Genomic DNA, 17,042 nt, shown 5'->3' with positions numbered 1-17,042 from the left:
CTCCTCTCCTCTCCGTATTAAAGGTGGGATTGTTCCGTGGTGGAGTGGCATTAGTTCTGGAAGCGTTTCAGCGGGATGATTAAGCCATCAAAGGTCACGGCGTACGGTCCCCCCCCCCCCCATGGGAAAGGACGAAATCCCCTCTGCTCGTTACCCCCCCCCCCCTTAACCCGATCCCACAGGAGCCCCACAGTCGCAGCTGTCACCCCTGTGCTAAGCTCGTCGGCACTCACAGGGCGATGGGGTGGAGCTGGTGCTACTGCAGGGTGGGGGGCTGGGAGACGGGGGGGGGGGGGGGGTTTACCTGCATTGGGAAATGTTTAAATCCTTGGCAAAGCTGTTTTTTTTCCAAAATTCTAAGTCGGTGTTCTAGAACTTTCAGTTGCTTTTCTGTTACCAGCAGCGATTGTGACATCAGCATTAGAACGCTCAGTTCAGAACATTCTGATCGCGTATTTGTGACCTCACACTGCAAGCCTTTGAAAAGGAGCAGAGCCTTTGTTGTAGTATCTTCCCTCTATTCAAGGTCATCTTTGTTGGGAGGTGGAGAAGTCACGAGAGAGATGGACATGTGATGTATATTTGTTTCAGTGCCACTTTTGGTTAAAATGTACACTTGTTCTACACTGCTATGTTACATTTTGGCGATTATAGCAAAGCATGTACGTTTGATTTCGCTTATAGTGCAGTTTTTGCCGTGTCTAAGCTGTGGAAGTATTTCAAATAAAGTGTTTGACCCAGATGGTGGGTGGAGTACCCATGGGGGGTTTAAATGGAATAGTTTTGCTGTGCCTTTGATTGATATAGTGATATTGGGATAGGAATGATCTTGCACTCAGCAGGCATGTCAGGTAGCTCCTACCCTGAACAGGCAAGAAGAAGATGACCTGATAATACACTGGAAACCTTAAATTACATCACATACCGATAATGTGCTGACATCTTATCTCTTGGTCCTTGAGCAAGCAGAAATTTCTCTCTGATAGGTCTATATTTTTGTGTTTAACTGCAGTGATGTGTTTTGTTATTCTTGCAGTGATGTGATTGGATTTTTGGTGTTGATTTTCAGTCATGTGGTTGGTGTATTTTTGGTGTTAAATTGCAGTGGTGTGATTTGTGTGTATTTTTGGTGTTAAATTGCAGTGGTGTGATTTGTGTGTATTTTTGGTGTTAAATTGCAGTGGTGTGATTTGTGTGTATTTTTGGTGTTAAATTGCAGTGTTATTTGTGATTTGGTGTTAATTGCAGTTGGTTGGGTATGTTTTTTTCTTGCAGTGATGTGATTGGGGTAATTGGTGTTTAATGCATGTTTGTGTCTCTCGAGGGATTGCCTATCTGAGCGGCATGTGCAGTGAGAAGAGGAAGTGCATCTTAGCCGAGGACAACGGGCTCAACCTGGCCTTCACCATCGCCCACGAGATGGGCCACAAGTGAGTGCTTCCCGCCTCTCATCCGGGGGGGTTACATCCAAAAACCCAAAAACGGGGCTGTGCCAAGGCTCCCGGTAGAGTATCCTGGGGGTGGAGTGGGGGGGGGGTTGGTTGGCTCATTCTGTTAAGACACTGTTCTTCTACACTGTTCTAGGGCCCCATGATCGGGTATCAAATCCTGACCATGTCAATACTGGCTGTGACAGGATGGCCCCCCAGGGCAGCTTGTGATTGTCTGTAGCCTCGCTTGGGGGTGGGGGGAGTCTCAGGTACCCTCAGTCTGCACTCACAGAGTACTTCCTGACTTAACATCTGGAGGGGGGGGCAGGGGGGCAAGGATTGATTGGGGTGGGTGATGGGGCCTCCTGACAAATAGGGCCCTAGGTGATCACCTGTCACCTATGCGTAGAACCGGCTCTGTGCTTCACTCCCAGACAACTAGACAACAGGTCCTGTAAGTTGGAGGGGGGGGATGAGTACCGGAATGGGGAGGACATGGCCTCCCTAGTGCCCCCCTCCCCTGGTCCACAATTCCGATGTGAACCCCCCCGCCCCCGCCCGTGATATCATCCCTTCCCCCCGGATGACGATATCAGTGTTGGGAACGTTAAATCTACTGTGCTTTAGGATTCGCCCACCGTAACTGTCTGTGAGTGATGTCATCACTCCGCCGAGCCGTGGTTGGGTGGCGGCAGCGAGGAGAGAAGGATGCTGGGAACGAGGGATGGAAAAAAAAAAGAGTCGGTTGGGCTGGCAAGACGGCGGCGTCCGTGGGCTGCCGAGGTCTTGCGGGAACCCCCCCCCCCCCTCCCCCCACCAGTAACCCCCGGCAACCACCGGAAACCCCCGGAAACCGGAGAAGCAACAGCTCCGCTCAAACTAACCATCTGGTTTCCTAAAAACCCGGAGGGACGGTCATCCCTCCATTCCAGTCACCGCCCCCCCCCCCCACACCGCCCCCCAGCAAACTCCAAACACTGTTTCCCTTTCTCCTCTTTAGTTTGCTGCTTTTATGAATTAGCAGCAATTGGTGGTTAATATTTAGCGATTAGTCCTGTGCTGTACATGTAAAAAAAAAATAATAATAATAATCTTGCACTGTGATTGGTAACAGAAAGATATTTGTCGTAATGCGTGCTGAGCGGTTGAATGCTTTTTCTGAACGGTTGAATGCTTTTCCGCTCTGGGAGATGCTCGGAGGCTTGGTCGCGCCGCCAGCGCGATGTCTTTTAAACAGTGATATCAGCCTCTCTTCGTGCTCCGCGTTTATCTTCTCTGTCCCGTTCGATGCGGGTGATTTATTGTGAAGCCGAGGCGGCCAGCAGCCGGGCCGGGGTCCCTGGGTTTGCGTCCTTCGCCGAATAAAAGAGGTTTTTGTGGGGCCGTGTTTTTGTTTTTTCCCTCTCCTCCTCCTCCTCCGAACCGTTTCTTTTCTCCATATCTGTCCCAAGATATGACAGCGGGCGGCTGATGAGGGCTGGGGCGCTCGTCCCCGCGGCCCGATGAGCTCACAGCATCGCGTCACCCTCTGGCAGCCGCGGCCTTCCCGGGGCCTCGCCAAACCGATGGACCCAAAATTTACCTCACTTTCTGAGCCCGGCAACGGTGAAGCAACCGCAGTGCTATGTTTCACTCGTCCTTTTTGCCCCCCCCCCTGCTCACAAAGATAAGGGTTGTGTCTGTGGTCGCAGCCATTATCTCTTATTTTATAGAGTTTTTTTTTTTCTTTTTTTTCTTTTTGGTGACAAGATGCGTTATGGGGAAATAAACCATCTGCATGGCGTTAACCCTTTGCGGAGAGTAGGTTTTTTGGAATGTTTTTTTTTTTTTTTTTTCTTTTCAAAGTTCCAAGTCTGCGTTCTAGAACTCCGCTGCTCTCAGTCACCGGCAGTGATTGTGACATCATCAGCATTAGAACGTTCAGTTCAAGAACATTCTGATCTCAAGTTTGTGATCTGGTGTCTTAAAGGGTTAAAGGATTAGTGGTGGGGGGGAGGGGGGGTGTCCCAGGTGATGAGGTGTGCTGTCAGCCCCTCGAGGGGGGAAGACGTCTCGGAGATTATGTTTCTGTAAGCTGTGGGACGTGAGCTGGACTGGCTGGTGTTGGCTTACCCCCGCAGTTCAAAGCAAGCCCGCGGCCGCATGATGTTCCACACGCAGGCGGATTAGGCGGACTGAGTGTGAGCGAACAAACGGCTTTCCTTTTGGAGGTACACTCCGTTTTTTTAGCAGCGACTTCAGCTCATCCAAAAGGGAAGGGGGGGGGGGGGGGCTGTAATCCTGAAACACGAACCTCCTCGACTGAAAAGCACGTCGTCTTTAATTCTCTGTTTTTAAGTAGGTATACACTGTTTGTCGATCTTGTGTTTTAATTAGTTTTTATTACTTTTGTCATTTTTAAAGTGAGAGCTCATGACAAATAATTTCAATGTACCATACGCAAAGTGCCAGTGATTATGCTTCAAAATTCAGAGTTATGCCAGTGCCCCTACAGTCTGGATAACCAATGACCCCGAGTTTGGTGTCCCTGCTTAAAATGGGGGGTGGCTGTCTGCTCAGACGCATTCCGAATATGATCAGCTGTCACCTCGCTCGTCAGACGCGTAATCCACACCGCTGCATTGACTGTGAGGTCATAGGTCAGTTTGGCCCAAGCTCCCAGGCTGTGCTTTCCTAGTAAACCAACAAGCTTTTACTACTACTACTCATACAGAGGTGTGGGGGCGGGGTTTCAGTTGGTTGGGGGAAGGGGGGGGGGGGTTGGAAGAATGGACGATGAACGTTTTACTGTTCGGGGTGAGCGGTCATTGTGTGGTGTCCGCAGTTCCCCTGAAAGAGGGATGATACAAAGAGAAACGGGAAGGTAGAGGAGAAGAGAGAAGAAGAGTGGAGGGGTGCTGCTGGTACTGGTAGGCCGCTCAAAGGGGGCGGGGGGGGGGGGGGGGGGGGGGGGGGGGTGCGGGAGTTCTTCTCTCTCCATTTCAGGCCCCTTATATGAAAAATACAATTTGAGTGTAGAGGTTTGTTGGGGTCCCTCACACACACACCCTCTAGTGTGTCCTGGCTGTGATTACTCATAGTGTGTACGAGCGCTGGTTTTATGGGGCTCACGCATTTATAAAACCGCGTCTCTGTTTCCCCGCTGCCGCTAACCTCCTGAAGGTATAATGACGTGTGCAGGCAGGTATTTACTGCGATGTGTGCTGGTGGTTTCCATGACGACGTTCACATCCGTGACGACAGTCGCCCCGCGTACAGCAGGTTTATAGGGCTCCGACGCTTCCGCTTTGCTAACGAATGTGAAAATGATAGATCGCTGCGTCTCACATTGTGCATTAAGCCTCGTTAGCGTAGTGGAGCTTTCTAACATGTGTTACTGTGTAATGGTTTTCTGTGATGAATGGCAAGTTTGTGTGACCGTTTATAGCAACAGTTACAACCTGTGTTACCAGAACACATATAAGTATAAACATTTGAGCAGAGAAATTTAAGGACCTCTCCATATGTAATATATATGATCAATAGCAGAATTGATGGTAGAATTTGATAGAATGTGACAAAACCATCCATCCCATGATATTTCTGACTCATATAATACAACCAGTCATTTTAGCTCCGCCCACTTGACCTACTTGTAAACATGCCAGCATTGCATACGAGCTGAGCCAAGATGGCGCAGTTTCCTCTCAGTCAGTTCAGTTGTGAGGCTGGCAGAAACCACAGTATTAGCTCCTCCAAAGATGCAAAGACCAGGCATACCCCACTGTCCTCTGTGAGTGACATGGCCGCCCACTGCTCCGATTGACGCTAGTGCCCTCCTGTAGCACTGCGTAACCTGTGCCATGCGAAACAGTCACTGGATTGCAGGTGAAAACTCCAGCTTCTGTTGCAGTGGGGCGCTTCGGAAACAAAGGGCCATTTCTAATTGGTTCAGGGAAAAAAAGATTTAAAAGGTTTTTAAAAAAAAAAAAAAAAAAAAAGATCAGTGCTGAATACAAGATGGTCTGGAAGCTGAGGGAGTCACCATGTTCCTGCTCTTCAGTTAAGAAGGTCCTGTTGTGGATCACGGTAACATTGTGGGCAAATAGCCATGATGGAACATATGGCTGAACGTAATTCTGTTTCATGAGTGGCCGATTTGTTCTGTTGCACGTCTATGGCAGCTACTTGACATCTACTTGGTCCTCCCTCAGCTCACATTAACTGGTAAGCCTGTTTTCCTGCTAATTTTCCTTTCCATTAAAGAATCATCAGTTACCTGAGCATGAAATGGTTTCAGTTAATCATTTCATTTTCAAATATGATTTTTAAAAGACCTAAGAGAAAATAATTACTTTCAAACGCAAACCTTCTTTCGTCAAGCGCCTGATTGCTAAAAAAACATACAATCGGATGAAGTATGTAATGTGATGTCATATGATTTATGTTACCGTGATGAATTCGAAAACTAATGTTTCATTCATTTATTTTCATATATATATATATGATTTAAATAAAGCTTTGCGTGGAGAGCTTCTGGCACATACCGGCTGTTTCCTGTTTCAGACCGAAGGAAATATACGCCATGCCAGGACGTTCAGGAGCCATGGCTTTGAGCACAGATTTCTGTTGAACAAAAGTGGAATAGAATATACGCGTTTTATTCTCGTTTGTGTTATTGTAACTGACAGTTTCACGGAGCTCTACTGGTTACCCTTTTCTCTTATATGTAGATCGGTGTTTGCGTAGGATTGTGGGAAAGGAAACGGGACATCTCTCACGCGCTCGCGATGGATTCTGAGGTGTGCCTGAGCATGTTTTGGGGGGGGGCTAATGTCCCTGCAGGTGTGACGTGTTAATACAGGACAGCCGGTGAGCCCCGAACGGTCTGGAACGTGACCTGTAGTGGGACAGTTTAGCCGTTATGTTTTTTTTTTTCCCGACAAAAGAAAAGGACCCTGGAGCAGTTGCGCGATGACAGTCCCAGCTACTAAAACGCAAGAAACCGCTGACTGGGGTTTGTGAAAAAGGCGGGAAAGTTCTGTTCTGTCGCCTAGTCATTTTTTTGTTCATCCCCTGTGATCCGTGCTGCTCTCTCTCTTCCTCCCTCCCTCACTCATCTTATCTCTTTCCCTCTCTCTTTCTCTCTATCCCTCACTCATTCTCTATTTTCTCTCTCTCTCTCTCTCTCCCTCCCCCTCCCTCACCTTCTCTCTCTCCCTCGTCCACTCCTTTCTCTCTCTCTCTCCCTCTGCTTTGTGGGAATTCTGAAGATTGGCTTTTGAGAGCCGTAAGATGTGTCTTAAGGGGACGGTGGGTTGGCGTGTTTTTGAGGACAGACGATGACGCTCTTTGTTTTCGCCGCCAATGCTATTGCGTTTACTGACGTTTTGGCGACTTCCCCCAAGCGCGATTATTTAAGGTTTTTGTGTGCTGTAGATCAACGTTCTCCTTGTTTCTGTTATGACGCTTCTAATCTCCTTTTAACTGTTTCCAGGGTGCTCTCATTCTTTTTTCTTTTTGCAACCTGCAAACTCCTTCTCCTGAAACCCATGCTAGCGTGAGAGTGGCTAGCATGTGGCTGTTGCAGGATTGCACAAGAAGGGCCAATCCATTTCAGGATTTTGTGCCAACATTTCCCAACATTTATTGAATTAGCCCCATCATATCTTGATCTGACATGTGTATAAGCAACAGCTAGAGTCACAGTCTGCCAGTTTATCCGAGATTTCACTGCGCTCAAGCACAGGAGTGAAGCAGCGTAGTTTATAGAGCTGTAAGGAATGGTAATCGGTTGGAACAAAAACCAGCACGCAGATCGGCCCTCCAGGACCGGAGTTGTGCATCCCTGCTCTATTGTATATCTGGTTTTTGCCTGGGTGCTACATCAGCTACCTCTGTTCACAGAGAGGTCATTGCTGACACTACTGTTGTCACCATTTACATCTCTGGGTTACCTGGAAAAAATGCTTACCATTTTTCATAGGAATGTATGAGTCTGCACCCCCATTACATGTGAGCTCTGGGGCAACCTGTGCACATTTATGGACGCACATTGATTGAATCCAGGCCTTTAAGTAGCTAATTAGGCCACTTTGTGTAAATGTGCCATCGAATGAGTAATGATCCTACTCTTAAGGTGGCTAAGGTGGTTTATAACTGGATCCAGGGGTTAGATATTTCATTAGGTAACACCTGAAGATTCTATGAAGCATAAATGCTTTATAAAGCAAGATTCAGGAGCATGTGACTTGGCTGGCCATCGTTGAATAACTGGGACGCATTTATTTTCGGACTCAGGGGAATTCGGCTGGAAGATCCACATTATTAAGGATCGTTTATCTCCCCGCTCATGTGAACTCGTTTAGATGACATGTGGTTAACGTCTTTTTTATTTTTTTTATTTTTTTTTACTGAAGTGGTTAGATCATGGCCGTGACTTACAATGGGATCCTAAAAAAAGGAAAAAACGATGAAATGACATCACACTGAGAGATAATTGGAAAGTGTTGAAGTGAGGGGATCATTTGAGTCCAGAACTTAAATTTAAATGTTTTTTTATTTCCCCCTGCAGAGCTCCCACGCGGGGGTCCATCTGTGCGGCTGCCTTGGCGCGTAATTTAATCTAATCCCACTGTTCTGCTGCCAGTTTGTGGTCAGGCAGTCCCTTGGGCGACCAGAGCTGGGGCCTTGGAGTGACTCACTCGGGATGGTTTTCACTTGGCGGGGTGCCCAGGGCCAACAGCCAATCAGGCGCCTGTTGGCTGGGTGCCTGGCTCCCTTTGGCCAATCAGATGCCAGTTGGCTGGGTGCCCACCTCCCCTTGGCCAATCGGGTGCCAGTTGGCGTGGTGCCCGGCTCCCCTTAGCCAATTGGGTGCCAGTTGGCGTGGTGCCCGGCTGCCTCCTGGCCAATCGGGTGCCTGCGTTGGATGCCGTGTTCTGAATGATGGGAGCCGGCAGTTGGTTGGTACAATGATAGTGTTCTTCCTGGGAATCGAACCTGCAACCTTCAGGTTGCAAGCCCAGTTCCTTACCCATTAAACGACTCTGCCACCCCATGCCCATGCTGCTGGGTAATCTTAAACACACATCAAAACTGGGTGGGAAATAAAATGAGGGAGAAAGGGATGTTGAAAAAATATAGAACTCAATGTAATTTACATTACATTACAGGCATTTAGCAGACTCTCTTATCCAGAGCGACTTACACAACTTTTACACAGAATTTTACATTGCATCCATTTATCCAGCTGGATATATACTGAAGCAATTCTGGTTAAGTACCTTGCTCAAGGGTACAACGGCAGTGTCCTTACCTGGGAATCGAACCTGCGACCTTTCAGTTACCGATTTATAACTTATATACAGTATGATAAAAGCCAGAGATTCAGAAACCAGAATGGCCGTTGTCCTGGGAAGTACAGTACCTTGAGTAGAAGTTTGGAAATAATTATTTCCACACACAGTCTCAGGGAATTGCACAATTTAAAGAAATGTCCAATGAGCTTGACAATGTCAGACTGTTCTTCAGGAAATGGTGTGAGGTCTGGATAGGCCTGTGTCTGTGCCCATCCATCCATTATCTGTACCCGTTTACTCCTGGCCAAGGTCGTGGGGGGTGCTGGAGCCTATCCCAGCATGCAGTGGGTGTGAGGCAGGAATACACCCTGGGACAGGTCGCCAATCTGTCACAAGGCACACACACCATTCATGCACGCACGCGCGTGTGGATTCACCAAATGTTTAAGCAAAGATGTTAAAGGCTCTTATGCGCTAATTTCAAATGAGTCTTGACAAATTGTCGCTATACCGCTGAAATAAGATAACATCCATTTCTTCACCTGCAGTACTAAGCACAAATTTTACTCAGGAATTTGGGCAAACCTGTTTGGCCTGAGTTGCCCCCGTAACTTTGAACAGCGTAACCCTGTACCCTATCTGAGAGAGAGCCAAGCTGTAAAAAAAAAAGAAAGAAAAAAAAAATCCAATAATGTCATAGATGTTGGTTTAATCAGGAGCATACTCATTTAATCTCAAACACATTTGCGCACTGGAGGGAATGTTTTGGCTGGGATTCTAAGGATGTATAGCCTGTATATCTCAGCACAACATTATTCTGTCGCTTCACACAGTGACAAGCGACACCACAAAGTGTTTTTTTGTGTGGGAGTTTGAGAGTGTGTGTGTGTGCGCCTGTGCGTGTGTGTGCATGTGTGCATGTTTGCAGCTGCGTCCGTGTGGGAGTATGTGAGAATGTAGAATTGTATGCTTGTGGTCATGTGTGTGCATTACATTACATTACAGGCATTTAACAGACACTCTTATCCAGAACGACTTGCAGTACACAACTTTTACATAGCATTTACATTATCCATTTATACAGCTGGATATACTGGATATATACTGAAGCAATGCTTAGGTTAGGTACCTTGCTCAAGGGTACAATGGCAGTGTCCTGCCTGGGATTCGAACCTGTGACCTTTAGGGTTCCTTACCCGTTATGCTACACTGACGTGTACGTGCACATGGTCTTATGCCTCCAGTTAAATGACGGCATTGACATTTATGCCTTGCCCGTTTCCATGGAAACGCTTGGAACGCTGAGGAGTTTGTTCCACAGTGGAACTCTGTGTGTCTGAAGACCAGGAAAAAAGAACTGTCTGTGGCCCAGTGTCTGTAATGTTCCTGTCTGATTCCATTGAGGATTGAGGGTGTGGGGTTCATTCATAAGAACATGAGCCTGCGTAAGAATGAGAACAGGCCTTTCAGCTCAGATAGCCTCACCATGAACCTGCACACCAGGCAGTGTCCCGCACTGCATCGAACCTGGAGCATGGATCTGCACATACTCAGGGTCTCTGCCTCCACAGGCAGTCTTTGGCTCGTCCACACTTCTCTGTGAGAAGAAATGCTGCCTGATATTCCCACAGAATTGACCTTGTGCTACAGTCTACCTCTGCCACCAGGTTCTACTGATAGAACTCAGCTGGGGAATATCTATTCTAGCTCACTTTTAACCCTTTCATGAAAACTTTGTGTATGCTTATTTTAAAGAAGATTATTGAAGAAGAAAGTTGTAATTCTGCAGTATTCAGTGTAATTAATTGCAGTTTCTCCTGTAGACATTCAGCTGTAATACAAATATGTTCAATATGTACTGTATGTATGAATACGTTGTGTGCTCACAGAAATATGCATTTCTCTGTACGAGGCTGTCTACTAAGCAATTAAATAGATCCTTCTATTTATTGGAAATGATTAAGAAGCACGTTTATTTGATAGTCCAGCATGAATGCACTATGGGACATAGGACGCAGTGTACCGAGCGCTCAGTGGGCCCGTTCACTTCACAGAAGCCCCCTGCTCCGTGGGGGTGTGGGATAATCCCTTCCCGGTCCGGTGGGTTTCGGAAGCCTCCCGGGCGGAGGGTTCCGGAACCGTGCACAGGGTTCCGAGGACAGGAAGCCCCTGAGCCCAGCGGCCCAAACCGTGGTGCCACTCCTGTTACCCTGTGGTCGGGGGGTGGGGTGCGGAGGGGGTGGAAGAACGGCTTTAATTCAGCTCTTGGGGATGGTTTATTTATTTATTTTTAATTGTGCCCACTGCAACTGGGATCAAAGGGAAACTGAGGGAATGTAGGCGCCATTTTTTTTCCCTAATCCCTAAAGCTTTTTTTTTTCTCTTTATTCCTCGTCTTTCTCTTCTTCTTGGAACAAACACGTGTTTTTATTTACGCGTCAGACGGTTGAAATTATGTGTGTATGTATTGATTTCATTTACCCCCCCCCCCCCCCCGGGCAGCATGGGAGTGAGCCATGACAACGACCACCCATCGTGCGCCGACGGCCTCCACATCATGTCCGGGGAGTGGGTCAAAGGGCAGAACCTGGGCGACGTGTCCTGGTCCCGCTGCAGCCGCGACGACGTGGAGAAGTTCCTCCGGTGAGACTCCAGGCATCTCTCTCTCTCTCTGCCTCTCCCTCTCTCCCTCTCTCCTCTCCTCCTCTCTTCCCCTCTCTCTCTTCTCTCTCTCTCTCTCTCCTCTCTCTCTTTCTCTCTCCTCCTCCTGTCTCTTCTCTCTCTCTCTCTCTCTCTCTCCCTCCCTTTCTCTCTCTCCCTCTCCCTCCTCCTCTCTCTCTCTCCTCCCCTCTCTCTCTCTCTGTCTCTCTCTCTCTCTCTCCCCCTCTCCCTCTCTCTATAAGAGAACAATGAGAGCTTTAGTCAGTTGAAAAGATTATTTTAAGTCTTTGCTGACATCCTTCTGGCAGTAAGAGGGGTGCGATATATGATGAAGCGCGTAGATCAAACGTGGAATGTGTTTTTGTTTTGTGTATATTGGTTCCTTACATACACATGGTATGGAGTCTGATGGGGGGGGTCCTGTTGATTTGCTGGAGAATCTACAGTTTCTGGGGGGGAACGGGGGTTGTAGCTGTCACATTGACTACACACCTGGACTCTTATCTCCCATATTTACTTTATTTTACACTATTAATACAGATAACTTTCCAGGTAACAAACAGACAAGGAGGCTACTATCATAAATGTATTTCAATCAGTAAGTTCCCCTTAAACACTGTATTGAATGAGGCATAGTGGGTGCAAGTGTCTGTGAAGCATTAGCTGTACTGCCTAGTGAGCTCAGCCAATCGGAATGCATTCACCAGGGAGCTCAGCCAATCAGAATGCATTCACCAGGGAGCTCAGTCAATCCGAATGTATCCACCAGGGCACTCAGCCAATCACAATGCATCCACCAGGGAGCTCTGCCAATCAGAATACACCCACCAGGGAGCATTGCCAATCGGAATGCATTCACCAGGGAGCTCAGCCAATCAGAATGCATTCACCCGGGAGCTCAGCCAATCAGAATGCATTCACCAGGGAGCTCAGCCAATCAGAATACATCCACCAGGGAGCTCAGCCAATCCGAATGTATCCACCAGGGCACTCAGCCAATCAGAATGCATCCGCCAGGGAGCATTGCCAATCAGCATTCATCCATCAGGAACTTGTTCTTGTCTGGTCTTATCTGACCAGGGGCAATGCTAAACCTTTTATTTATTTGTTTTAAAAAGTTTTTATTCCCAAATATATTTGTCTTGTGGCTCGGAAATAAACACAATCATTACTTCATCTTTCCCATACATGGCTTTTTATCGATCACTGAACTGTCTGAACCGCTTTTCTGAAGAAAAAAAGTAAAACAAGTCGGTTAAGTACAATTGTTGATTGAGTCCCATCTATTAGAAAGGCATTTGGTGAATGTCGGCCCGTCCCACCACCGTAACATCCTGAGTCGGTTTGATTGACAGGGCACACAGCGACACGCGCGAGTACTCTGGAATTAGCGGTCAGCCGCAGACTCTTTCTCCTCCTGCTGTGGTCCAGCAGCAGCTGTGGCTTCACTGCGCCAGTACGCCCTGCAACGTCCACGGTTTGGAGCAGGCAACTGCTCTAGTTTCCATCGCCTTTAAATTGCTTGCTGAACCAAACCCTGAGGTAGACTAATTGTGGGTCGCCCCCGTAGGTGACTAATTGTGGGTCGCCCCTGTAGAAATCTACACCACGGTGGACGCTGCGTGGGGGGCGGGGGGGGGGCTGGGGGGTCAGGGTTCGAACCATGGGGGATTGTGAGGTCACCAGGGAGTCCCACAAACTCCCTGTGTAAATGGAGCCTTGTGAGCAGGTGGAGTTAGAGAAAGGGGCAGGGCCAACCAAAAGCTGGCTGACCAATCGGGAAAGAAGGTTTAAGCAGCATTAGGTCAAAGGTGCAGTGTAGTGGTTAGAGAACTGGGCTTGTAACCTAAAGGTCCCAGGTTCGATTCCCAAGCGGGACACCACTGTTGTAAGTGCCTTGAGCAAGGCACTTCCCCTGAATTGCTTCAGTAAATATCCAGCTGCTTAAGTACATGCTATGTAAACAGTTGTGTAAGTTGCTCTGAATAAGAATGTCTGCTAAATGCCAGTACTGTAATGTAAACATTTAAACATTTGTCTCAGTAGCAAGTGGATATTTAGTCATCAGGGTGATGAACTGGATGGTGTTGATGCAAGCAGGGGTTCCTACGGCAACAGACATTCCAGCTGGCTTTCATATGATGTCATGTTACATTTTTGAAATTATTACAGTATATATAAAATAATTTTTTTGTTGATGTGGTGCAGCATTATGTCACAATTTAAACCGGTTATAGGGAAGAAAGGTGAACAATGAAGATTTTTTTCACCCCGTGTGAAGTCTTCCTCTGTGTTTGACTTCCAGCGGAGGTGAGAAAATCCTGGTTCAAGAAGTAAAAAGTCCTCCCCAGGATGTTGTTCCAATCACCTGGATTTGCTAATTAGCACAACTCTTCAGCCAGGAGCTTCAGCTAGCCGGCAGAGTTCACAGGTGGAAAACACACGGCAGGACTTTTACTGTCTGACCCCTGGACTTCCCGCATCTTGGAGTCTGAGTAATTTGCATTACGTTACATCACAGGCATTTAGCAGACGCTCTTATCCAGAGCGACTTACACAACTTTTTACACAGCATTTTACATCGCATCCATTTATACAGCTGGATATATATGCTGAAGCAGTGCAGGTTAAGCACCTTGCTCAAGGGTACGACAGCTGTACCCTACCCGGGGATTGACCCAGTTCCTCTATACTCCATTATACTACGCTGCTGCCCCGGAATTTGGAATTTGGAATTTGGAATGTGCGTTCCAGCGAGCGGCCTGTGTGGAAGAGGCACGCTTCTGCACCCCTTTTATTAAAAAGAAGCAAGGCGGGGCTGGAGAATGCGGAACGTAGGAAATGACTTGGCGCGCTTGCTTCCTGGCCCGCGGCGAACCCCCCTGCGCTGCTGAGTCAGTAAGGACACCGCGTGTCTCCCCCGTCTGCGCAGATCCAAGTCCAGCAGCTGCCTCCTGCAGACGGACCCTCTCAGCCAGAACTCGGTCTTCCTGCTGTCCAAGCTGCCGGGCCTCTCCTACACGGCCGACGACCAGTGCCAGATCCTGTTCGGCCCGACGGCATCGCTCTGCCACAGCATGCAGGTGAGAGAGACACACACACACACTCACACACACACACACCACACACACACAACACAACACACATACGAACACACCACACACACCACGCACACACACACACTCCACACACACACACACACACACACACGGCTTCAGCTACTGCCACACACCAGCGTAGATCACACCCACACACACAATCACACACACACACACACCCACACACCACACACCACCACACACACACACCCAGCTTCCTACTGCCACAGCATGCCGGGCCACATCACTACACACACACACCATACACATCACCATAACACACCATCACACCACACGGCATTCCCTCTGCCACAGCATCAGGTGAGACCATACACATACACACACACACACACACACCATACACATACACACACACACACACCATCACACACACCACACACTACACATCATCACCACACACACACACACACCACACACACCACACACACACACACACACACACACACACACGGCTTCGCTCTGCCACAGCATGCAGGTGAGAGTCATACACACACACACACACACACACACACACTCACACACACACACACACACACACACACACACACACACGGCATCGCTCTGCCACAGCATGCAGGTGAGAGTCACACACACACACACACACACTCGCACCATGACATGCACACCAACACAACACACTGCATCGCTCTCCATAGCTCTGGGCTACACACGCAATCGCAAAGTCAAATTCACTCACACATCACATTACAACTCACATCACACACTCGCACACACACAAACTTTTCCCACACACACACACACACACATCACACACACCCATACACACAAGCATCACTGCAAGCATGGAGAGCGTCCACACACACACACACCACGACAAGCACTCACACGACACACTCGCACGACGTGACCACTCACACACACATACACACACGCGTGTGTTCTTCTGCTTTTACACGCGTCATATGTGTGTGTGTGAGAAGTTAATGGTGTGCACGTGCATGTAGTCTGTGCAGATGTATTAACACATCCTTATTGCATACATTTAATATGTAATATGGATGAGTGTGTGTGTGTGTGTTTTAAAAACTTTTGTTGTCCCGGCGCAGGTTATGCGTCTGCTTTATTCCTTGTGTCTGTGCTTACTAAAAGCACCACTGAAGTTCATCCGTAAGTTTCTGCCCGGGCTTGAAAAATCGCCAAAGTCGTAATTCATAAATGAATTATGATACACCGCACGCAGTGTCACGTAAGAGAACGCAGTCAGGCCGACGCCACACCTGTCTCTCGCCCCCGATAAGGTGCTTGACTGAGGTGGAGCTGTCCCAGGGCTGTCCTTTTTCCCCCAAAAACAAAACCATTAATTATATTATCTGATTACATGCGCACGGCAACCAGTCTTCGTTTCGCTTGTCATTCCCCCTCAACTCATAAAAATATATAATAAAAAAAATAATAATCTACAGAAAAGAACCTCATGAAGAACTGACTGGCATAAAAACCTGCTTTAACCCTTTAAGGTGTGAGGTCACAAGTACATGATTAGAGTGTTCTTAGCTGAACATTCTAATGCTGATGTCACAATCGCTGCTGGGTAACTGAATGCAACGGAGTTCTAGGACACACTGACTTGGAATTTGGCGTGCTCAAGCCGCTTGACTCTGTGGTTTCTCAGGGATGCGTGGCGACTGTTACCATGCTGAACTGGTAGGTGGGGGGTGGGGTTGGCCAAGATACGGTAAATTTGAGGCCTCTCAACACCCTGTCTCGTATTATCTCTAAGCTAATAGAATTCATTTTCTTAGCAGCTGTGTTTATCTGAGTCGGCCGCCGCAGTGGGGTGGGGTGTGGGGTGGGGTGTGGGGGGGGGATCTAGGGGGACACGCGCCACCTCTGTCTTTGAGAACACAGCTGGCACAGTTGACATGCCCATAATCTGCCAGTCTGTCAGGGCCTGCCAGACACACGGACAGTGGCGAGCGCAAGGGCTGTCATCACCGCCCTAATCCCCGGCAGCTCCCCGCGCTGTTCAATAAATCAAAAAGACAAGAAAAAAGAAGAGATTAGATCGGTGAAACAGACTGGGGGGGGTTTGGTTCTCCCACTGCGTGTTCTCCCCCCTCGGTTTGGGAAAGCTGTTGATGAGAGAACCATTGCTCTTTCAGGTTAACGGCTTCGCAGATATCTTCAACAGCTTTTTTGTTAAATTTTTATTTTTCTCCCTTCAGTTTAATATCTCGTTTTTGCGCGTTTGAGTAACGCTTTTTTGGTTTTATTTATCTCCTCCTGCCTCTTCGGTGACGGGCCTCTCCCCCCACCGATCTCCTTGTTTTAGCGGGTGGAGGACGTGACGTTTTAAAGAGCCGCAGGTGAAGCCCTGCAGGAATATTGACGCTTCGTGTTTAGAGTATCATTCATTTATCATCCTCAGCGAGACAGCCCACCTCAATGCCACCTCAATGACAAATTGACAAACTAATTCAAGGATGACATGATGTGGGAGTAGAATGGGGAATACGAATGACAAAGCACACAAACATGCACGCACACAAACACACGCGTACACACACACACGTTGGCCTGCAGATAAATTA

General features: G+C 48.0%; 1 protein-coding gene across 2 annotated transcripts in view; it reads left to right on the top strand.

Moving 5' to 3' along the window:
- Nucleotides 1-17,042, top strand: part of LOC135239282 (A disintegrin and metalloproteinase with thrombospondin motifs 19-like) — a 91,163-nt gene that overhangs the window by 23,004 nt on the left and 51,117 nt on the right. For both annotated transcript variants that reach the window (XM_064307839.1, XM_064307840.1), the window contains exons 8-10: nt 1,325-1,430; nt 11,213-11,353; nt 14,304-14,454. In XM_064307839.1, the coding sequence (XP_064163909.1) occupies nt 1,325-1,430; nt 11,213-11,353; nt 14,304-14,454 (398 nt within the window). The remainder of the gene's footprint in view (nt 1-1,324; nt 1,431-11,212; nt 11,354-14,303; nt 14,455-17,042) is intronic.

Source organism: Anguilla rostrata, chromosome 14 (assembly GCF_018555375.3).
Source record: "Anguilla rostrata isolate EN2019 chromosome 14, ASM1855537v3, whole genome shotgun sequence".
NCBI classification, from domain to species: Eukaryota; Metazoa; Chordata; class Actinopteri; order Anguilliformes; family Anguillidae; genus Anguilla; species Anguilla rostrata.
Note: the sequence above shows the minus strand (reverse complement) of the source record. Positions and strands in the feature narration are given on the sequence as shown.